Source organism: Dipodomys ordii, unplaced genomic scaffold (genome assembly GCF_000151885.1).
Source record: "Dipodomys ordii isolate 6190 unplaced genomic scaffold, Dord_2.0 Scaffold1, whole genome shotgun sequence".
Lineage (NCBI taxonomy): Eukaryota > Metazoa > Chordata > Mammalia > Rodentia > Heteromyidae > Dipodomys > Dipodomys ordii.
The window spans coordinates 15,438,183-15,463,830 of NW_012267217.1; the positions used below are offsets into that span (position 1 = coordinate 15,438,183).

The 25,648-nt window shown below is 34.6% G+C and overlaps 1 protein-coding gene across 1 annotated transcript in view; it reads left to right on the forward strand.

Annotated features, from left to right (window-relative positions):
- Diaph3 (diaphanous-related formin 3) overlaps nucleotides 1-25,648 on the forward strand; it is a 450,644-nt gene that overhangs the window by 227,409 nt on the left and 197,587 nt on the right. Inside the window, exon 20 of the mRNA XM_013010947.1 lies at nucleotides 4,305-4,406. Coding sequence (XP_012866401.1) covers nucleotides 4,305-4,406 — 102 coding nt within the window. The remainder of the gene's footprint in view (nucleotides 1-4,304; nucleotides 4,407-25,648) is intronic.

Genomic DNA, 25,648 nt, shown 5'->3' on the forward strand with positions numbered 1-25,648 from the left:
GTTGGAACTCGAACTCTCTTTTTGGTTGGAGAGAGCTGTGGCGTTTCCCTACTGCCCCGTCGCCATCTTGGTCCCCCCCCCCTACAAAACAGTTCTTATTAGCAACATGAAGAAAAACCAAAGATAATTTGTGTAAATAATGATTAAAATTATTTTAGGTAACTTAACCAATTAACAAAATGTGTCTATACAAATGATTCCAGGCTTCTCTTTTATCTGGTGCTTGAGGTAGTAATGTATTCTTGTTTGTGGTTTCTGCTATGAACCTCTAACCCATCTAATTCAGTAACTCCTCTTTAAGCACTATTTTCCCTGCAGCAACTTTTTTTTTTTAATCCAACTGGAGTTGGATTAAAATTGTTGATTGTTTATGTGACTTCTTGCTGGGAGCAGATGCCTAGTCCCTTAAAGAAAATTTTTCTATTCAAAACATGTTTGTATTATAATGAGTTTGTTAAATATTTACAAAGTAGCTTTTACTTGATTACATGAATACTTTGGATAATCGTGACTTGTTGTATAGATTTACAAAAATAGTTCATTTGGTTCAGCTTGTGTCTCTATGTCTGTCTGTCTGGCCCCCTTTCTGTCTGTCTCTGTCTCTCTTTCTGTCTGTCTCTCTCTCTCTTCTGCCCACCCCCCCTCCTCTTCCACTCTCCTTACTTTCTCCTTCAGTATTGGAATTTGAACCCCGAGTATCACTACCCAGGTGGACTTTTTGTGTGATTTATTTTTGAGACAGGATCTTTCCTTATGTCCAGGTCCGCCTGGGTAGCGATGATCTTATTTGTTCCGTTCCATGTCTCTGAGATGACAGATTGCCATTACACCACCTCATATAGCCATTGTGCTTTCCATGGAGTGTAGGATAACAGTCACATTCTACCATGCAGATCTCTTGGTAGAGCTGTAGTTGTGTGAACTCTGGTTTTTTTTTTTTTGACCAGTGCTGGCTTTCAACCAAGATCCTGAAATTTCTGCCTTACTAGTTGCTAGGATAATGTATTACTTCTCTATTCCTCTTATAACAATTCACCACAAACATCATTATATAAATAACAAAAGATAAGTGTTGGCAAACCTGGATTCCTTTCTATACTTTGCGAGGAAGAATCCATATCATTGTCTTTTCTAGCTTCTCTTCTTTTTGTCTTAAATCAGGACCCCACCCCCTCTTTTTTTCTGGTCACATCTCACACAATTGCTCTATTCCCCCCACCTATTAAAGATATTTGGTGATTACATTGGACACTTGGGTAATCCAGGATAATCACCTGATTTAATCAGCCTGTAGCAAATGAGATCCCATCTGTAGCTTTAATCCCTTTAGTAGATTCTTGAGAATAGCTACTGGGGCATGTATTATCATTCTGCCCTCTATGTTTTCTAAGTATGAGGCATTGTTTATGATTTTCAATTTTTTTTCATATGTGAGGATTTCCTAGTTCAGTAAGAATAAAAATTTTATGCTATTTTCACTATTTTAATGTAAAACTTTCTTCCTCTAATATTCACATGAAATACTAGTTTGAACAGTGTGTAGAAATCGCCTTTTTGGCTGACTGTGTTCATTGCAATATTTTAATTTTAGCATATCTAGTTATTTATTCATATGAAATAGATCAGTAATATGTCATTTTCAGACCTCCTATGAGAGTCATTCTTTATTTTTAAATTTTTTTGTAAGGGTGATATGCAGAGGGATTACAGTTACATAAGTCAGATAATGAGCACATTTCTTGTCCAACATTGTTGCCCTTCCCTCATTTTCTCCCACTTTCCCTTCCCCCAACACCTCTCCACTCCAAGTAGTAAAGTTCATTTCCAACATAGTGTCTTATAAGAAAGTATCATTATTGCCTTGATTGTTATTCTTCCCCTCCCCAAATCAGATAAACATATATATAAGACACAGGGTACCACAATCAAAAACAATGACAAGGGGATAAAACCAAAGGTTAGGGTTTGGGGGAACAAATGAAAAAAGAATAACTTCATCCAATACGTGAAAAAAACACACTAAAAACCTTCATATCTTGGAGTTCATTTTGATTAGCATTAATTTATATGCTCATATGTACAGAACAATTGTGATCCTCTGCTAGAACTATCCTCTGTTAGAATTAACTCTGTTAATTATTACAAATGAGGCAAACCATGGAGGGTGTGGTGTTTAAAATATCCTTTTAAAGTAAGTGCTAATAAATATGACTCTGATCCATCAGACTTTTATTAATTTCTTTCACTAATATTTTATTGTACCCACTAATATGCAAAAACATTGTATTTGGCTCTATCAGTTTACCTTGGAATGTGTATTTTAGCAAGAAAGTTGACATTGACATATGTAATTATAATACCTCCCATACACAGCTTTATCAAAATTGGTAGGACATAGAGAATGCTTCCCTAGAATGTCCTCTGGGGAGTGTGTGTGTGTGTGTGTGTGTGTGTGTGTGTGTGTGTGTGTGTGTGTGCGCGTGCGCGCGCGCTCCCGTGTGCATGTGTGATGCTGAGGGTACTTGGAGGGAGAATAAATTGTAATTATAGTCAAGGACAGAATCATATATGAATGTAGTGATGGGAAGTTCTTCTGGCAGTAGTAACACTGAGTGGAACAGGGGAAAACCACGTGAGCATACACAAAATCAGGACAATTCACATTGTGTTTCACTTTGAAACATGAAAATAATGGGATATAAAGATAAATTTCTGACAAAAGGTCCAAACTATATACATGAAATATGTGAAAAGTTCTATATGTGAACAAAAAAATCTAAGTATATGTGAACAAAAATATATTTAGAGATCTGATTGGCCTTGGAAAAGACTGCTAAAGAAAGACAACTATGGATTGATGGCTCACATCTGTAATTGTAGTCACTTACATGGCTGAGATCTAGAAGATCACCTGCAAAGCTGGCTGAAAGGCTCCTTTTCTAAAATACCCAACAAAAGAACAAGCTGTCATTGTGACAAAGTCAAGTAGTAGAGCAGCAGCTGATCAAGCACAAGATCCCTAATTTCAGTACTAAAACAATTTTTTTTAAAGAATGGTTAAGAGAAGATGTAAATACTCTAGCTCTTTTAGACAGTTCCACTAAGAAAAATTTATTTGTACGGCAAAATCATATGCTTTTGCTGTTTTTATTCTCTTTGCTGGAATTAATGGTTGCTATGTTTTCTAGAAGTTATCTTAAGTTGCTGCTGTTTTGTTTTGGTTTTTTTTTTTGGCCAGTCTATTTTTGACCCATAATATCCTCTAACAATATTTTAAGCTAATAATGCCTTTGGGGATATTTCTCTGCCAATAAATATGTTATAGCATGCTGTCAGCATAATTATAATCTGCACTTGACATTGGCTTTGTGTAAAATCACTGATGTTTTAACTTGGAATTGTAAATACCAACCACTCTGTTTTACTCTTTAATTTTGCTATCAACACACTAACTAGTTATATGACTTATGGTTGGTTAAATTTTTAAACAGAGAATCTATGCTGATTTTTCCCAGGCATTGTTTAATCATGTAAATTCTATCTGGAAAACATATGTATTACACTGGTATTTTTTGAAGTGATTGTGTTGTTGGTTTAGTGTGCGTTTGGAAAGGTTGTACATGCCACAGGAAACCAAACTCCAAAACAAAACAACAACAACATGATTTCTATACCCATTAGTAATTATATTCCTAAGTATCTTTATATGCATTTTATTTGCAAGATGTGTCACCTTGTGTCTATAATTTTTTGAAACTTAACTGTTTTTGTTCTAAAGGTATCTTCAGTTGTTTTTTTTTTAATTCGAATAGCTCTACCAGCTAAATCTTCTGTGCATTGTCATGAAAATTCCATTGACTTACTTTCTATTATTTCCCTTGCCTTTTGGTAGCAATAAGATCAGTTCTTTTATTCCCCTGAATAAAGTGAGAAAATATGTTTGAGTTTGCCTAAATTTTCTGACATTCAATTCCGTAAGCTGAAATGTAATGGATCACATTTATTCTGGAGAGAAATCTGTTCTGTTGGCATAGGTTAAATTCTTCCTTCTTAATTATCAGCTAATCAAATAAACATTCTGTAATACTTGATTTTCACATTAATAACTTTGGCATAAAAGAGAGGAAAATTGTTTGCTTTGAGGATGCATGGAATGTTCCTTAAAGCTTCCTATAAAGAGAAGTAATCTAGAAAAAACCAATAGGCTAACTTCTGCACTTGTTTCCTTTGTATAGTTTATCAATTTTTCCAAAAATTGATTGGTACATTTAATGAGGAGACTTTCTCATGGTTTTAATTTTTAGAACTTAATAAAACATCTTCCTGAACAAGAACAATTGAATTCATTGTCTCAGTTCCAGAATGACTTTAACAACTTATGTGAACCTGAGCAGTTTGCTGTTGTGGTAAGTACTGAGTTTCAGTCAATTCTCAGTTACTGGGGAGGTTCTGTACTGTGGAAGCAAGTGAAGGAAAATGGGAAAGTTTTCCGTAGCACTGTTAAGTCAATGAAACTTAATGTTCAATATGCTTTTTGTTAACCTAAAAATATTTGTGAGAAATTATCTTGATTTAATATACTATATTAAAGTTTTGGCCTTAAATGAAACCCCAGGGGCTTTTGAAAAGTGTCTATGTAATTCTTTATATTCATTATTTCATATCATAAAAATGGAAACTGTACTGTTGATGAATAAGATATACTTGTGATTTATTCTCGAGCTAAGCATTCCAACATATTATAAGAGTAGCTTCAATTTCTCATTTTAATCACTCACTTGAGTTTTTCTCATGGTTTTGAGTGTGAAATTAGAAATATAGTCTTTCTTGGCAGTGAGGGTGAAAAATGAATGCATTAAACAAATCTGCACGGAACTTTGATAATCTAGTTCTACCCTCCTGTTTTATGGATTTGGAGTCTAAATAGGTGAAAAGACTTGTCAGCGGTACATTTTATCTGCATTTCTACTTCAAAGTAAGACTTTTAACAAGATTTTTCCCTTGTTCTTTTTTTTTTAATCATTAGATGATTATTTTTAGATTGGTTAAATTAGTCTTATAATACTTTGAAGTAGTGATGTTTAAAATAAAATTGTTTACTTTCTCCAATCATCTTCCAATTAAATTGCCCCTCCTACTTGGCCAGGATAAAATTGCCTTTGGTAAGATTTTGAAAATTAAGATTGGCTAGTTTATTGTGCCCTTTTATATTCCATGATTTGCATGTTATAGTGCTTTGTTCTTAATCTCCTTCTTACATTGTATTGTGGCCCTGATAACCTCCCTTACCTATAAAGTTCAAAGTGCAAAAATAGAGCACAAAAAAAAGATGGGGATCTTGTCTGATTCTCAGTCTTATAATTTTTATGATGAAAATTTCTCATTAAAAAAACCCACAATGACACTTTTTACACCAATTCTCCAGGTAACTTCTTTCCTACCTCCCTAACTCTCTATCTTTCCTTGTTCGCTTTACCTAACAATGCTTTGTCACTTTATCTTTCTACTTGCTGTCAAGTAGAGTATCAATAGAAAGATAAATCAATGTAAAAATAGGGGAACAAAGGAGAATTTTATTATATTTTTTACCACAGGTTCTAGTGTGACTTTTTTCCATTTCTTTTGAATTCTTAGTTAAAATATATGTAAAATAGAATTTAAATTTTTTCCAATTTGCATTAAATTTGAAACACTTGCAAGGTTATACGAACATGTTTATTTAACAAGTCACTTAATGTGTTGCGTATTGTCATGGAAAAGTTTTAAACCAATTCCTGTGTTCTTGTCATTCTTAAATGATTGAGATTAAAAGATCTTGTAGTTGTAGTTTGTAAAAAATACTTGTTATATCCTCTTTAAAAAATATATATAATTCATAACTAAAAAGCTGGGATTTATGAGCAGTTTAAGACTTCAAAGTTGAAAAGCTGTGTTCCCAGAATCTTAAGATTGAGGTTACAGTTTGAACTTGGATGTAGAGATGGACCATTTCTATTTCAGGACATACCTTTTCATACCAGACCTTCATTTACATATTGCACAGTAGGCCACAGCTAACTACAAACATGATATAATATGTAAAAAACAATGCTTAGTATGAACAATGTTCGTCATTTACTGATTATGAATGTTTTTGAACATGTTTTAAGTTCAAGTAGATGTAGAATTAGCAACTAGTGTTAATAAAAAGGGAAATCTTTATATATACTTTATCTTTAAATCATTCCTTGTCTGACTGTCCAACTTTTCAACTCCTTTCCGTCTATCATACTGTTCTCCCCCATCTCTCCAGAAAGATAGGCCTTTTAAAAGTGCCAAACAATCCCTTATAATTTAGCAAAAGTATATTGTGCAAAGTGTGTGGAACCAAAGGATAGTTTTGCTATTTCAGTTTTTTTACTTGGTTACATTTTACTTATTAAGTAGCATTGTTTCTAACATATTAACATTGTATTAATAACATAGTTATTAATAGTCTGATGATGTTAAGAGGTTGACTTCATTGCCATAGGTACTTTTATAATATTACCATAATATAATGTTTTAGTTTTTAGTAATGACCTCCTAAAAATTGTTTGCCTGAATGATGGGCATTTAATTTTAGGTGACCTGAACTTCACCTTCCTATAAGACTTTTATCATGCCTTAAACACCCACATTAAAAAAAAATAGTCTAGATATAAAGTACTAACTGATTTCTTTCTGAAACAAATCAAAAGGGAGTCACAGTTACCAAACAAAATAAAATTAGAAGACTAAGTTATAAGTGCTATAGTCCATGATAGGGTTACCACTTGATTTTGCCTTTATTTTTCATCGTGGCTACCTGTGCCCTCAGCTCTATTTCAGCTTCAGCTTCTGTAGACTTATTGGGATTTCTTGCATTCTCAGGTTTATGAAAGTTGCTTAAAAACCTAGTTGTTACTTGACAGTGAGTTTAACTTTTTCCTCTTATACGATTAAGGTAAATAATTAACTTGATTGAGACCAATTACAGATCTCTCAGAAAAATAAATAATGTGTTCTACTTAAGTATACACCTAACCTTGGGATGATGTACTGATTCACTGAAGTTGCTCATATTTCATAACAAATTTTGATTAGTTACAAGAATATGTAAAACAATAAAATAAACAAGATAACAAGATATCAAGACATGGATATTACTTTGTATTATCTTGTCTTTGATTGAAAGGAAGTGCTCATGAATAATGCATCCAAAATAGTAGTAACCAATATCAGTTAAAGACCCATTAGAATGTTTGAAAAATAATATAAAGAGTTAGGAAAGTTTTTATTTTATTGTGGTTACAACTTTCCAGGGCTCCATGTGCTTCAAGTATGATATATGGATTTATCAGAAATAGCACTTGTAATCTCATCTTGATCTTTTTGCTAATATTAGTATAATATCTATTGCTATTTGAAATATATAGACATATATGCATATATTTATATATATATCTATATATAAATTTCTACTAGATTATATGTCCTTGAAGATTTCTTTCAATCACTAAACCACTTGGTTTCTCCAAATTTCTTCCATTTTCATATCTGCATTTAATTCTCACTTGAATTGGAAAAAAAAAAGCTTTAATGCTGATACTATGTTTTTCTAACTCAATTTTAAAGTATGTGTAGTAGATATGGATATTTTTACACTAATAGTATAGTTGTCCAACTGATATTTCTACTTAATCTGAATTCTAAGATACCTTCCCAAACTAATTAGCCCTCAACATTTTTATGAGTAGATATGGGCCCTTTGATTTTGAACCTCTTTCGATGTGTTCTATACACCATAGTGTTTGATATATTGTGATGTGATGGAACTTATTGCAGTAACTTTTTACATTAAAAAAATGAAATCAGCCAGGCACCAGTGGCTCACACCTGTAGTCTTAGCTACTCAGGAGGTTGAGATCTGAGGATTGTGGTTCAAAGCCAGCCTGGGCAGGAAATAGCAATGTGGCTCAAATGGTAGAGTGCTAGCCTTGAGCTAAAGAGCTGAGGGGCAGCCCCCAGGCCCAGAGTTCAAGCCCATGACCAACCAAAAAACAAAACAAAACATTTTGATGTTGCTTGAGCTTGATCCCAGCGTGGCACACATGTTAAGCTAGATCATTGAGTTACATTCTTAATTCTAAAATTTTAAGGTTAATTTTATGCTTTAATTTGAAGAAATAAAACAATTTTGGATTAAATTCAACTCAGGGTTTTATACTTGTGAAGTACTCTTTCATTTTTACTTTAGTCAAACCTTCAGCCCTTTTGTGGCTGAGTTACTTTTGAGATAAAATCTTGCTTTATGCCCAAGTTGGCCTGAAGTGTGATCTGCCTACTTATGTTTCCCTGTGTCTGTATTTTTTTTTTTGGGGGGGGGTCCGGTCGTGGGGCCTGAACTCTGGGCCTGGGCGCTGTCCCTCAGCTCTTCAGCTCAAGGCTAGCACTCTACCACTTGAGCCACAGTGCCACTTCCAGCTTTTTTCTTTTTGTTTATGTGGTGCTGAGGAATCGAACCCAGGGCCTCATGCATGCAAGGCAAGCACTCTACCACTGAGCCACCTTCCCAGCCCCCTGTGTCTGTAGATATGTCAGGTATGCACTGTGCTTAGCCATTCTACTTTCCTTACAACTGGTGTAACAGGCCTGTTCCTATTGAGTAAGATAGAGTCACACAAACTTGTATGCCTGGGGTGGTCTCAAACCAAAATCTCTGACTCTGGTTAGTATTAATTTTATTTTTGATTGACACATAATTGTACATAGTACTGCTGTCCTATGTGCTGTTTTGATATGTATGTACAAATTCAAGTAGTAAGCATATTCACTACCCAAAACATTTGTCATTTTTATGTCATTAACATTTGAAATATGGAATTAATATCCAATAAGATTGATTCAGAGCTTTATAGCTGATTAATATTTTCTACTTACTTTTGTAGCTGATCTTATATTTACATTATTTACATTTGCTTTTGATCAGTTTAGGGGCTTGAACTCAAGGCCTGGACACTGTTCCTGAGCCTTTTTGTGCTCAAGGTTAGCACTCTACCACTTGAGCCACAGTGCTACTTCTGGTTTTTGAGTGGTTAATTGTAAATAATCTTTTCTTCCCCTGGCTGGCTTCAAACTGTGATCCTCAGATCTCAGCCTCCTGAATAGCTAGGATTACAGGCATAAACCACTGGTACCCAGCTATTTACATGTTATCTGTTTTCTAGGAGATTTTGATACATGGAAAATAACATATGAAAAAATTCTGAACTAGCTATCATTTAATGCTAAGACACTAAAGGTTATCGCCAAATAACATTTTAGAATCGTCTGGTTGCTGACTCATATTTGTAAGGTTTTGTATAGAGTTATAATGAGTAAAACAAATTTATGTGTTGTATTTGTTTGTTTAGATTCTGGTAGAGAACACCAAATATTGACTGATACCCTTAATTTGAAATATTCTTCTTAGCTAGACAGTCAAGTTTAAAAAAAATCTTATTACAAAATTAGTTTATATTTGTGATGTTGTCTTTCTGTTCTGCTCACCTGTAGTGGCTTCCAACTGAAAAAATGTAAATGTATTTCCTACAAAACAGTCACTAATAAGTCAGATATATCTTCTCTCAGATTTCTTCTTTCCTGTTTCATTCCCCATATCTCTCATCCATTCCCAGCAAAATATTTCCTGCTTACCAACTGGTTTCCATGGAGTAACACCTGGCTCCAGGTTATTTGAATAACTGCATCTTAATATTTGCCTGGGTCTTTGATCAATAAGCCAGTAGGTAAAGTGACTGTGTTTACAGGAAAATGTTTTTAACTGCATGAGAAATGATTTATGTAAATATTCAATGGGATCAAAAGATTAGCTGAAGATTGGAAGGAGGCCTAAAAATTTGCATTTGAAGCTTGATATACTAGACTGTTCTCTGATTAAAAATTGTAGGTTTTTAAAGTATTTGTCTTCATATCATTTAATTCTGCTAATCTGCCTGTTCTTAAAAGGGAATCATATGTTTATAGGATGATTGAATGGAGCAAACGTCCTATTCCTGTAGTGTACTTTGATGTGTTACCATTTGGTGTCACTGTAGGGCAGAGCTTTTAAACTTTGTGCCTTCGAGCCTCTTTTTTATTATTTTTATTTTTTAAGTGAAAAGAAATGTTTCAGGAAGTTCATGTACATCTCTTTGCATTAAAAATTCCCTCTTTAAAAATATACCATAATACTCGTGGAAAATATCCAAAAAATATATTGAATAAAATGGACTGTCCCTTGCTTTTCACCACCCAACTTTATTTCACACATATTGTCATTCCCAACAGTTCTACTTGCTTATGTTTACTGGTGTCTGTGGCTTTTTTTCATATAGTACTGTTTTTAAATTTTTGAATACCTTTTCCTAACTCATACTGTGGCCTTTTCTTTGATAATTATGCTCTTAATTTAGGATGATTACGTGCTCTCCACTTAATGTTCTGTTGAAAAATAATCCTGCAAGCACCTGTGTGTATGTATTTAGTGGTAATATAATAGGTATGAACATGGCCCAGGTTTTAGTCTTGGATTTGCCACTCACTCGCTATATGATCATTTTCCCACATCTCTTTCTTTCTTTATGAAACAAGAGTTTGTTTCTTAGTGACTTAGTGACTTCAAACAGCTTATGCTTCTTATGTTTTTACTCTGGATAGAGATGAAAAGTCTAGAGTGGATTAGCACAGTTACATTCCCATTGAGGGCTCTAAGAGAATGAGGAGTTGTTTCCTGGGCTTTGCCAGCTTCTAGATGCTGCTACCTTCCTGTCTCATTGCCAACATCACTTATGCATCTACTGTTGTCTTTACAGCTCCTCCTCTGGTCCCCTGCTTCCTTCTAAAAAGATTATTTTGGACTTTCCTAGCTAATTTAAAGTAGCCACTTCCCTTTTTTAAGAGTGTCACTTCTATCAGGTCTTGACAAGGTAACATACTCAAAAGCATTGAGGATTCAGATATGAATATCTATGGTGGACTTTTGTTCTGCTCACCCTAGGGGCAGTAATGGACCTGCCTTCATTACATTATTCTCTATGTTCAGTACATTGACATGATTAATTTGCACAAATCACATTGCTGTTGTAAACTTATAAAATTTGTCTTTATTTTAATTTATTATTTGTTTATTTTATTTTTTGTTTTTTAGGAAATAGTTCAAGACTTTGAAATGTGATGAGACAGAGTTTTGCTATGAATACAAAGTCCAGTCTGCCATTAAGTCTACCATCCTCTTAGACTTGCATTTCAGTTACAGCTTTTAGCATCCAGTGTTCTATTCTTTATTCTTTTCTGGGTATGGTAGGCACAGCTAGGATTATTTACTCAGATTTTCATGTTTGCTAGTCAAGAGCCCCTTTTGCTGTGTCTAGTTTTTAGATAGATTTTCACATTTGTTTAGATTAGTTAGGACTATAATACTCCTGTTTATTCTTTTTGACTACAGCTGTGATTAGAGGCACATGCTACCAAAGATTGACTTTTTAGATAGAAATATAGCGTTCTTGTAAACTTTTCTTCCTGACTCGGCCTGGAACTCTGATTCTCCAATTTGCAGCTTCTCAGAAAGCTAAGGTGAGAAGCATAGGGTTGCCGTATCTTGCTATTGATTGGAATAGAGTTTCCTGAACTTTTTTACTGGACTTAACTGAACCATTATCCTCCCAATCTCTAAACTCCTAGTTGGCAGCATTCTTGAAATGCTTCTCAAAGGATCCAGAACTTAATGTAAGCCCAGTAGTGTAGGTGGGTTTTCCCTCACCTAGTTTAAGGCTTATTAGTTTAGTGTGCTTTGAATTATTAATTGATTTTTAGCTTAAATTAGTCAGATATTTAATCATTCTATAATTTTTCTTTTGATCTGGTTTCTACCTTCCATCTTACTCAACCACCCAAGTTAAGACAGTGCTAAATGAACTTTTAATTCAACTGATATGTTTTGGATTTAAGTAGTTAAAATCAGCTGTCAGCTGAAAGATATTTTTTACCTTATTCTTATTTTTTTCTCTGAAGATCAGATGTTTTCCTAATTCTTTGAACATGTGACACTGTAGAGTCTCATGTTAACAAGAGTCATAAAAGGTTACATTTCTTTTGTCTTTGTATATTTAATAGCTCAAAATAACATATACAAGGTATACCACAGAAAAAAAAATATATATAATATGTATCATATATAAGTAATGTATAAGATATCATTCACAGAGTATTAGAAGGTTTTAATGGTTCTAAGTTTTCACTACTTTCACCACTGGTAGATTGGATTCATTATAAACTTTCCTCATATTAAGTTGAGCTCTCCTTTGATGATTCTGAAGAAGTAGCTTCTAATACCAACATGTTTTCTCTAGTTATAACAAGGACCTCTGTTTCCTGGAGGAAATAACCTTGAGGTTATTTGGCACTTGTACTATTTACACTATTATCTATCTAATATTGTGTATGTTAATACCTTGCCTCCTTGATTGTACATCATCAGTTCATCTTTTATTTATTTGATATGTATTTATCGATCATCTGTATGCTAGAAATGTCTTTAGGCTACGATTTTTTTTCAATGAGCCCATCTCTTAATTCTTATCTTTTAGTTTGGCATAGTAACAAAATGTACATAAATCAAAATGTAATGTATCAGAAAGTAGTATATGCTCTAAAGAAATAGATGAATGAAAGCAGTATAGTGTATGTGTAACTAGCTTTGACTAGGGTGACTCTGAAGGCCTTCATGAGGAGGTAATTTTTCAACAGAAGCCTGAATGGCTTCAGAAAGATACATGTTTATTTTGAACAATCATGTATAAGCATTAGAAACGACCAGTAGGTGGTAGGTGATGCCATTAGACAGGCCATAGTGTCAAGCTGCTGGATTTTCTTCTAAGAAAAACTGTTGGTGAGTTTTTAACACAAAGGATTCAAATGATCAGATTGATGCTTTAGGATTATTGTTCTGGCAGCAGGGTAAGGAAACAGATTGTGAGGTGGGGAAGATAATTGAAGCCAATGATCAGTTAACATGCTATTTCAGTGATCTCATTATAAGGTGTGAATCTGTGATTCCTTGAGAAGGCTCTATGGCATTGTCACTGGTGAGAAGTCCAATTCTTGGGGAGAGGGTTTTTTAAGACCAAATTAGGATGTAAAAGGAATCTAGGATAGCCCTCCAGGTGGTAGTTCATGTATGCAAGTAGAAGAGTTCCCATCTATAAGAGGCAAAAGAAAAGCTTGCCTAAAGAACAGATTCTGGGAGAAAACAATCACATAGAGGTGTCTATAGACATCCAGGTGGACATACATTGTATTCACTTGGGGTATAACCTGGGAATTCAGAGCAAGAGGTGAAAATTTTGGAGCTAGTAGCATACAGGTGGCCCTTAAATTGCTAAGGGACTGTGTGAGATCTCTAAGGAAGTAAATTTGAAAAGTAGCAACATGAGGCAGTGAAGGGCAAGGCAAAATATGCATACCTTCCTGTTTTTCTGGGGCTTTTCCCTGGAGAAGGGCTCATCAGCAGCAAAGTTTTGTTTGCTGCTGCTTACCACCTCTCTGAGGAAAAGTGCAATCCCTGATCTAGGGAATTGTGCAAGCTGATTTGATAATATGACACTATTGCAGTTAGTTTCAAAATCGAAGTATGAGTTGGGATGAGAGGGCTATTTGGCTTCCTTAGAGTATGTAGCTCATGAGGGATTTTGGGAAAGAATCTAGTGGTTATGAGACTGTGTGTCTGGAAAGAAAGAAAAAATACTTTTGCCTCTTAGTCCTCATTCTGCAGTGAAAAAAAGTGGGACAGTTTTTAATCCATCACAATAGCTAAATATATAGCATTTGCATCATGAACTAAAGTGCCAAAATGTACAGGTATGCTCTTTGATTGAAACTCTTATTTAGTCAAAGGATTGAGTTCATTTACTTGAAGTCTACATCAAAATAATAATATCAAATCTTGCTATTAAGTGGAAAAGGATCACTCACATACTGCCAATTTGGTTCTTTTCAGAGTGGGAGGATTTGTGGCATTGAGCACTGAATGAATTCTCTGTGAGCTTTTGTTACCCCTGTTCCCTTGAAATTAGTAGAATGTCAGTTGTATGAAATAACTCTACAATTCTTTAATTTATTAGAACTACTAAAAACACAGCATGATCTAAATAGTATGCTATTTCTTTGAGTTGCTAACAGGAGTAAGTTTCTCCAATAGTTTGAAATTTTAACTCTGACCTATTAATATCTCCCCTTTTTAGTTGCAAAAAATGTATAAAATTTGTTCTTGTTTTATATCATATGCATGAACAATGGGTAGAAGTATTTGCCATTTTTTAGAAACATCTGTCTCAATTTTTCTCAATGACCTATTTTTAAATTAGGTATTACAGGCATTTTAAGTCAGGGCTTTGTACTTGGTGGGCACTCTTACTACTTGAGACATACACCTAGTTCTTTTTGCTTTATGTTATTTTTTCAGATATGGTCTCATTTTTTCCACCAATGGTCCTTGGAAGTATAATCTACCTGATCACTACTATGTAGCTGAGATTATAACCCTTATCACTGCTTCCAGCCTTAACACAGTCTCTTCTTTACATTGCATCTTGCAATTAGGCTCATCTAATGTTCCATTTGTACCTATATATAGCCCTAAAATGGCTTCCTACTGCAGAGTAGGCTGTAATGCTGTACATAATCTGTACCTACCTGTGTTTCCGCCTTTGCCTTCTATTACTGTGCCCAAGTCATCTTTAATATCATCCCCTGTACTGTTTCTGAGACGTGCCAGATGCATTCTTAGGGTGTGATTGTCAAACATACACATCACATTCTTGTTGTTTCTTCTCTTTGGGCCTTCATCTCTCATGTTCTTTAGTTTATTGAGATCTTCTTTGAATGCACTATTGGTGGTGTTCTCTTCTGTAGCTCATTGCACTTTTTTCCCCTTGTCTCTGCCATTTTTTTCTCCTTAGTATTTCTTGTCTTCTTATTAATAAGTGTGTTTAGAAGTTCTGTCCACTTGCCTATCAGTCTACCAATGGGCTCACCATGAAGCCAGGAATCATTCTCTCCGATTCACGAATGAAATCCTATTATCTTTAATAATATCTGGTATATAATTAGCACCCAGTAAATGTGCAATGAAAGAATTAGTACATTTTTCTGATACCTTATGATTTATTTTAAATAATGAAAGATTCAAAGTATTTAGTTTAATGCTTAGGGAGGCTTGCCTAACAAATCTTTCTTCTTTTGAATCTGGCATAAAATAGCCTTGTTTTGGTGTTCTAACTACTTCCAGCCATCCTTTATTGCTTTTCTATTCTGATTAGATAGAGATGGGTTTGAACTCTGAATTTTGCATGTATTCTCTATGAGATGAGACAAGTTCTAAGGACCCTTCAGTTTCATTTTCTTTGTTTAAAATATATATTATGGTTCTGGTACGATTTAGAACAGCAGAGAAATGTAATTTATATATTGTGCTTACTAGTATTTGCTGTTGCCGTAATACTTGCATTTGGAGTTCTTTTCATCTCATCTGTTGTGACTCACTGCTGAACCACTGTGAAAGTAGGTTTTGACATATATGATATTTTTGCTCAGGATCAGTCTTGTAGCTTTTCTTGGTAGAAACAAAATTACCAACAGTGGTCTTTCTTTAGAAAGTCAGGTATGGTATCTTCTGTCTCTCCCTTAAGGAGCCTGATAAGGTGAACTGCCTTGTTTGATTACTATTCTTTTTTTTTTTATTGTAAAGGTGATGTTTAAATTATCGTGTCCAAGTACAGTTTTTTGTCTTTTACTATCCATAGGCACAGTCTGTTTATTACAAATGAGGGAACCCATGCAACCTACATTTCTTTGGGTCTGGCTTACTTTGCTTAATATAATTTTTTCTGAGTCTTTCCATTTCCTTACTCATGGGGCAATGTTATTCTTTCTGATAGAAGAATAGAATTTCATTGTGTATGTACGCTACATTTTCTTTATCCATTTGTCCACTGAGGGGCATCTGGGTTGATTCCATATCTTGTCTATGGTAAACAATTTTGCAATGAATTTGTTTGTGCTGGTAGCTTTAGTATGGCTTTGTTTATTGTCAGTTGGATAAATGCCCAGGAGTGGGATTGGTGGGTCATAGGGTAGCTCTATGTTTAGTTTTTTGAGGAACATCCATACTGAATAAGTTTACATTCCTACCAACAGTGTAGAAGTATTCCCTTGTGGCCTCATCCTAGCCAGCTTCTGTTATGGTTTGTTTTCTTGATAATAGCCATTCTAACTGTGGTGTGGTTGAATCTCAATGTTGTTTTGATTTGTATTTATTTTATGGCCAGAGATGTTGAATAGCTCTTGACCTCTTACCACTGACTTCCCTTAAGGCTTTTCCTCATTTTCTATCTTCAGGTTCACAATAAAATTTACCCTCTGGAACTGAGCACTTGAGAATGTCAGAGTATGCAGAATGAACTGCATACTTTTATTTTGATTTACCTGTTGCTTCTGGAACAGAGCTTCTGCTGCTTTGGCCCTATATTTATTGAGTTAATTCTAGTACTTATCTGAGTTCTCCTTCTCCTTCACCCTTGTTCTTTGCTTTGCTTATGTTTTTATTTTGAATTGAATTGTGTGTTTCATTAAACATCCTTATCTTCCATACCAGACTTTAGTCTTTTGAAAGGATGGATGTGTTTATTTTCTTTCCTCTAACATTGGGTCAAGTTTCCTATCCTGCAGCTCAGCTATTATCCATTATTGTTGCCATTTTTCTTTCTTTTCCAGGGATGCCAACTTTGTATCCAAGTCCAGATATTATCTCTACTTAGCTGAGGGGATATGGAATGTCTTAACAACATTTTCCTCTTTTGTAAAATGGTAACGTTAGGTTCTATACTACCAGCATCACCACTTTCAACTTACTTGACTTGTTGTATTTGCCCAACCTTCTCTCTGTTAGGAAAATCTAAAAATTTGCCCAAATTCTTATCTGTAGGACATTTGTATGTGCTTGAACTGTATCATCTATAAATGACATTGACTTACATTTATACATTAACTTAGTCAAGACTTAAGAGTCTTTAGGGTCTCATGCTTTGTGACTTTCTACTGAAACTGATTAGCCTGGTCTCCTTTCATTTTTATGTTCATTGATGTTATGATACATGTCTCCTCCTTTTTGTACTATGCTATATAGTATTACTGAAGTTTTATGCTGTGGGCAGTAGAGTTTTTATACTATTTCATAAATGTTCCCTATGTAAGTAACTCCCTTTGGATCCAGTGTCTACCATTAATTCACAAATCATTCAGGTCAATTTAATGGCTCTATAGTAAAATGAATTTATGTTTCTAACAGCTTTGTATTATGAATTTCTCTGCAACTATCTTCAAGTTTTTATCTAAGTTCTGATCCAAAATTAAAAGAAAGAAACATTCTGTATTTTGAATCTTAACTAAAAGAAAACTAGTTGAGCTTCTGGGCATTGTTTTCTTTCGTTACTCAGTTGTCTAGGTGATGTCATTTCTTATACTGTTATGTGCTTTCAGAGCCTCACTCCTTCTTCCTAGGAAGAACGTATGGCCACTGTGGTTTTGACTACTTTCTTCTTACTCTGAATTCTTATATCCCCCTTTGGAATTATCCATGGGTTTTACTGTTGGCTGTGTATGTCAAGTTAGAGACTACATTTCCCACCAATTTAATCTCCTTAAAATTCAGGTTTATCTATGTGTTTTTTCAGTTTCATTCTTCCTTATGTCTATGTCAGTAGCCAGATTGCCACATTCTGTCTTAGCCTCAGCTGTTTTCCCTTTCGCTTCCTCATGTCTTAGCATCTTCCTACTTGCCCCACTGTACTTAAATTGTGAGCCCCAGATCCTATACCTCACTTCATCACAAAGCAGTGGGCATACTTCATTGCTGACAGACAATGAAGTTTCATGGAAATGTAGCACAGAGCTTTGAGTCCTCCCTAAAAGTCATCATGGAAGCTAAGTCAAGAACCCAAACACTAGCCAAATTTCTGAACAACCGATGATTTGTTTTTTGAGGTCCTTAAGTGAATGTTATTTGTCCCAATGTAGAAATAGTATAAACCATTCAAGATTAAGAAGCACGGCCAAGTGTCATTGTCAATAGGTTTGTATTTGGAATAATTCAGAAGCTCCTTTGACTCTAATATTGTGGCAAAAGAGAATATTTTGTAAATTGGCATAGACAAAGTCACAGGCAAAAGATTGGTCATTTAAACTATGTTGGGTAGCTATTTGAAAGGATGAGCTGGTTAACAAATATTGTAAGAAAAGGCCCTTTTTACTTCAATAAGCTAATAAGCTAGCACAGGGTACTTCTCCTGAATTACTAATAGTAGCCCTGACTCTGTCTTCTCAAAATGGCACCATCTTGAATATTTACCAACAGTACTAGCTTTTGAACACACAGATAAATGGGTCCTCTGGTTGGAATTACACCTCAGGAATTATACCTTTACCTCATCCACTGATCAATCTTGAACATGTAATTAACTGCTTGCAAGTTCACAGGCGTTAGCCAAAGTGACTCTTGAAGGGGAGTATCACATTTATAAGCATTTTAATGATTTCTCAAAACCTTTGTTTAGAGAAATTTTTAAAAAACAGGAAGGGGTTGTTGTGCTTCTAGTATATTTGTTTAATCGGTGGTAATGAGATGCCAGTAGAAAACCAAACTTAAAGTAGATTATACTGGGAACTTAAATCTTAGGACAGTATTGTTGAGAAAAGAAGGAACCTCAAAAAAAAACAGCACTGTGCTTTTCATCATAACCATGTCTATTTTTGTACTGGCCATTTGTTGATTATTTTCAGGTCCTGTGCTGCACATTTTGAAAATGCTATACATTTCCAAAGAGCAGCTAGTGAGTTCTTACTATAAAAATAAAAAAAATACTTGTATGCATAAAATTTTATTTTTAGTGTTTATTCATATCATATTAATTTCTACTTGTTTGTTAAGCTTTGTGATTTAAAATTTTTCATGCAGGTAGCTAGAAAGTGGGGCATTTGAGTCTATAATAGAATTGTGTGGTTTGGTTTTTAAACTTTAATTTTTAGTTATTTATTTGCCAGTGCTGGGGCCTGAACTCAAGGCTTGCTGTGCCCAAGCTGCTTTTATTTAAGGCTAGTTTTCTGCCACTTGGGCCATAGCTCCAGTTTTCTCTCTCTCTCTCTCTCTTTCTCTCTCTCTCCCTATCTCTCTCTTTCTTTCTTTTCTTTTGTCATTTTCTTTTTGTAATTTATTGAAGACAAGAATCTCATGGACTTTCCTGCTAGGGCTGGCTTTGAACAGTGACCCTTAGATCTTAGCCTTCTAAATAACTAGGATTATAGTTGTGAGCCTACCTGGCTAGGTAGGGTTTGCTTTTTAATGGTTATATTTTCTGTTTTATCACTTTTGATATGGAACCATGATGCTTTCTAGTTAGACCATCGATGTAGTATTGTAGTATTGAAATTTTATGGCACAATCTGTTTAATTTGTTTCATTTAGGAAAACAAAACAAAACAAAGCATCATTACAGTCACATACTAATTACTAGCCATGCATCATTCATTTGAAATAAAGCCTAGAGTGCTTTGTAGCTATGAGCAAAAAGGTCTCTAATGATTCATCACTTTGCAAACAGCATTGTTTTAAAGTTGCTTTTTTAGATCTATCATCTAGTGCCTGGGAAGCATTTTTCAAACTGTGAAAATCTTACTACCTTTGTCTACATATATTCTTGAAATCTACTTGAGAAACAGAATGGAAAAGATGAATCTGTGCTTAAAGTACTAAATTACTGTCAATTCTTCCAGTTGTGACTTGTGTTTTAATTATTACGGATATCTCAGGTTTATTTACATTCTCATACCACACCCTCGGAGGCCCCATTATTCCTGGAGCAGTCTCTAGGGTTTAGTTTTAATAAAATTGAGTTCATACTGCAATGTGCATTCTGTTGAATATGCTAATTATGCAGATGTAAAGTTTGATGACTATATATCAATTTTTTATATATGTGTAAAATGCTTCCCTGTGTTTACAAAGCATTTTCTCCTTGGTGTGTGTGTGTGTGTGTGTGTTATGTGTGTGTGTGTGTGTTGTGTGTATGTGTGTGTGTGTGTGTGTGTTACTAATTATATCAAACAAGTAACATATGGGAAGGGAAAAGTTTGTGGGTATCTGTACACACACACACACACACACACACACACACATTCACACATACACACGCCGTAGTGGGAAGGAGGTGAGATTACAAAATGAAAGGAAGTGGCTAAGCCAGCACACCTTAAATATTTTACAAAATATTAAAAAATTCAATTTCTAGTAACATGGAAAAACTAAAAATAATTAAGAATAACTTATACAAATATACATATACTATACACATTGATTAAACTTCAGAAAAATATACAACTCAACTGTGATCAGACAAAAGATGGAAACTACATTTTTGTGAAAAGAGAAAATCATGAGTGTCATAAACACCCAGCCTTTGAGCTGTTGAAAAGTTTTCAATTATAGCAAAGTAAGTGAATTTTAGCAGAGGATCTGATTTTCTTTGCTAATAGGAAGCAAGGATCAAGTTCATGATAGCAAACCAGCTGAGATCTTTTTCTTCCTCTACAGAGCAATGTCCTGTTCTTCTGTAAGCACTGTGTCAGTCTCTCTTGAGTCTGTGTTCATCAGTTGCACTGTTCTCACGCTGTGCAGCCAGCCATACTTGCCTGATAAGCTGGATAAGTGTGGAACAGAACCATCTAGAGGTTTAGAATTAGTAAGATGCACTGGGCTACTGCCTCTGTTAGAAAATAGTTCTTAACACCTCATAACCACTGTTGGATTTCAGTCAGACAAAAGAAAATGTGCTATTAATAGTGGGCCACAGAAAAGTAAAGGATCTAAGATCTACTCTGCTTCTACTCCATCCCCACCAAACACCAACTACTTACTAATCCTGAAAGGAAAATAATTTGGAGACTAAATAGGGCTAGGGAAACACTTGTTAATTTTCATGACTTAGCAGTGACAGAGTATTAAAGTGAAACCCAACTCACTGAACCACTGAATATCATCAACTACTTTCTGATTTGTCTAGTAAAAAGCAGTCTCCAAGGGAATACCATAGAACTCACACTGGTTACACTTTACATGAATGACAGTGGTCAATATCAAATTAAATTTAAGAATAATAAAATGGGGTATAATAAAAAAATAAGTAAGATGTGAAATACCCCAATTTATGTAGATTTTACTTACACAAATATAAGTGGTTGTGCTGTATATGTTCAAAGAACTAAAGGCACTGAAGGCAAGGATCTTTAGGGAGTTAAAGGAAAGCCTAGTCTTAATTAAGGAATCTTTTCAGTACAATGAAAATGGTAAGCATTTACCATATGGGATCATTCAAGCTGAAAAGTTCAATAACTAAATTGAAAATTTTAATGTAGAGTTTAACATTATATAGGATGGAGCAGAAGAGTCAAGAGATTTTAAGGCAGATTTATAGAGTATAAATGTACAAGTCTTGGCTTTACTTTGCTCCTATGAAACATGTAAAAACTGTACCATATGCACTTTGATGTTTTATGGTTTTCTTAAATAATTTTTAGCATAGCAGCTTTAATATCACAAGAGCACATTTATTTTAAAAAACATTTTTTTTATTCTGAGTACTCCTCAAACATACGGCACTTGAATAGCTATTTTTTTTTGAAGCCTTTCTTCCAAATGAATTTAACTTCATTTTTTTCTTGAGAATTCTGGAGATCATGAACATACTGGCCTGCTAACAGTAGAAGATAGACATATTTTTTCACATAATTAGAGAATGGAGCTCAAAATTTTTTTCTAAGTGTCTTCATTCTGCTATTAGATCATGCTACTTTCACAAAGTATTTTCTCTCATCTTTCATAAAGACACATTTTTTTCACATCCTTATTTATCATCTACTCCCACAGAGAAATGAAAAACTCACTAGTAGACAAGTATGAGCAAGGAGTGGAGTCTGTTACAGGATGTCTCTCTGTAAGAGACCTGGAAACATTATTTAAAATTTAGCATAGTTAGGAAGTTGTTGGGGTTAGTAAAAAGAAATGAAAGAAGTATTGACATAGTAGCAGGCTGAGCTTACAGGGTCATTCTCTGCCATGTGGTACCTTATAACCACTGGAAGGAAATTAACATTCATTCTTGTAAGAATACAGCCAGGGAGTTTGATTCCAGATGGTTTTTAAATTGTGAGCATTAATTTCCATACACTGATGCTCTGAGCGCTATGAGAGCCTGATTAATAGCAAATTAGCTGGAGGCCCAGGTTCTACAAGCTATGTGACTTGAAGCTGTCACTTAAGCTTCCTGGAACCCTATATTATTATTCCTTATAGCTACATATTTATGAAATATCTACTCAGTGGGTATTAGAAAATTAAATGAATGGTCAGTTGTATGATTGACTTTAGGAAAGAATGGTAAGTATATAGAATATGAGCTAAAATTTCATTTGAAGCAAGACTGGATTGGGGTTAAGTAAAAAAAAAAGCTCCCTCATTTTGAACAAGTTGTCTTTAGATAACCTTTTAGTTATTTAAAAAAAAACACAAGGACAACCATGCATAATGTCAAATATGTGTGATGTACCATGTCAAGTTAATTCTTTTTGACCCCATGGAAATTGATTAAAATTAAGATATGTGAACACCTCATGTGATACAATTATGGGATATTCCATCTTCTTGTGGAAACCTATTCCTTACCATTTAAGACAGATGGGAAGAGCTACACAATATGTACTATGTCCTACACAATATGTGCTACACAGGCAGCCATAACTTCTGTGCCTCTCATAGCAGCAAGTGGGGCCCAGTCTGTACTTGTTGGTTCATTGGTTTTCTACAGTTCTATCCACCTTACCTTGTTCCTCCATCACATATGTTGCTACCAAGCAAAATTTTGAAATAAAAATTTCCCTCAGTTACTGCTTTTAAACTTTCCTCATTCATTCTGGCATGTCTGTGGTTGGTAGTATGGGAAAGGTGTGAGAACCACTGATATGTGCCTTCAAAAATAGTAAGGACAGCTGGGCACCAATGGCTCACGTCCTATCCAGTTAGGAGGCTGAGATTTTAGGATTGTGATTCAAAGCCAGCCCAAACCGGAAAGTCCGTGAAATTCTTGTCTCCAATTAGCCACCAGAACACCAGAAGTGGTGCTGTGCCTTAATTGGTAGAGCACTTGCCTTGAGCTGAAGAGCTCAGGGACAGCGCCCAGGCCCAGAGTTCAAGCCCTACAACTACCCCCCAAAAACAATAATAATAAGGACACAAGTGTTTTCACTTTTTCAGATTGATCTTCAGATTATAACTGATGGTCATAAATTTGGGGTTATGAGTTTATATTAATAACATTTCATAACAATAAACTGACAAGATTCCTCTATAGAAATGAAATTCTACCTTCTATCATTCTAATTACTAGTTTTTACTATAACCTTCACTCTTTATTAAAAATAAATTTCTGTTGTCCTTGGAATAGTATTCAAGTACCATTGGTCTTGATTTCTGCATTTAGTTTAGACTTTGGCAGCCAAGCAGGTTTCTAGACTTCTTGAGAATGGAACACAAAGCAAAATATGGATAGAAGTGAGGTAATGAGATATTTTTCAAACATAGGCATTTTTTTCCCTTTTTAACCTATGCTTCCATCTGAGGAAATGAAATTTGATTTCAGTATGAGATTTTTAAGCTCGCCCACCCCCCCCCACCCCCCTGGGCCTGGGCACTGTTTCTGAGCTCTTCAGCTCAAGGCTAGCGCTCCATTACTTGAGCCACAGCACCTCTTTCAGCTTTTTCTCTTTATGTGGTGCTGAGGAAGGAACCTAGGGCCTCATGCATGCAAGGCAAGCACTCTACCACTGATCCAGCTGCCTAGCCCATACCATTCTCTTATGATAGATCAAAAAATGTAGATCATGAACAATCATGAACATTAGGTGTAGTTGAATTTTTTTTTCCTTGTGAAGGGCAACCATTGGACCTAGGGGAGAATTGTACCACTAATGAGGAAACTAAGGACAGGAATAAGTTCCAGATGACCTGTCAAGTCATTCCAGCTCAGTAGTTTTGTTTAAAATACATTTATTTAATATTAGTCAAAACACTAATTTATTGAAGGTTGGAAGTAAGAACCACATGAAAAGGACATACAATGAAAAATGTTTCACTCAAAGCTCTGTTTCTAGGTTACCTTTGCTGACTTTGCTTTGTCAGGGATTTTTATGAACTTATAGTACTTTGTTTCATATTACATCATAGACTTTATCTTTCCAAGGTACCTGTCCCTAGTGCCAGATAGACTCATTACTCATACAAATCTGGGTTATATTTTTCTAGGAAAATTAATTACTTTATGTTAGCTGCATATGGTTAGCTTGTCAGCAGGAGTGTTTGAACATATTTTGGGGTGGTATAATGTAGGCATTTAAGCAATTTTTTTCTCCTCTGTGTGCATGAAACAGTACATTAATATATGTTAGATAATAATGTTTTGTAATACTAAGATGTGGCATGGGAAACTAGAGGATTCTTACTTGTGTTTATTGTGAAATGCCAAGTAGTTCATAATCTTGAATGAGGGCTCTAGGTGAAAATAGAGTAGCTTGTGAATGGCTATAATTTTATGAAGGACATGAAAACATTTTTTTTCGTATGTATGATTCCAAAGGACATATTAACTGTCAAAGTGTTACTCATGTTACCAATGTAGCATATAGACATTTGCCATTTGTAAAGTTTATGGATGAAACCAGTGCCCACAGATGCAAATTTATTTTGATGCATATTTTCAGAGAATTAAATGAGTTTATGAGAATTAAACTGCTTTACCCTGCTTTGTGTACTAAGTGCCTTAAAGGATCAACTCATGTCCAGTAAGAATTTACTTTCTAATAGTGTCATCCTTGTCTTTCATCATTTTACATTGCTTATAGTTTATGAAACTTGTTTTTATATATTATTATTGTAAAGGTTATGAATGGGGGGTTACAGTTATATAAGTAAGGAGTACATTTCTTTTTAAATACTGTTATCCCCTCTTTCATTTTCTCCTACTTACCCTTCCCTCTTACCCCTTCCCAACTTGTATAGTTCATTTCCAACATAGTGGAAATAGTGACTATTATTGTTGCATTAGTTCATCCTTTGTCCTGCTGTTTCCTTCCATAGATCAGATATACATACATATAAGACAAAAGGCACAGAAAACTGAAACAACAACAATAACAACAAAAGAAATAACTGCATACAGGACATAATAAAAACCTCTTGTTTCCAATTCTTGGAGTTCATTTTAATATGTTTTATTATATAGTCCTGTGCTCTTAGAAATTTGGCTATTGTGATCCCCTGTTAAGAATATCATAGACTTATTCTATGAAACATTATATTAAGTCTTTGTTGTGTTTGCAGTCCTTTTACTCTTCTGTGGAAGAAAAGAAATTCGTGGATAAGGGAATTTAAAATCATTCTTTGAAGCCAAGGAATTGAGAACAGTAAAGTATCTTATGAATTCTTACTAACTTCTGTGTTATTAGACTTCTT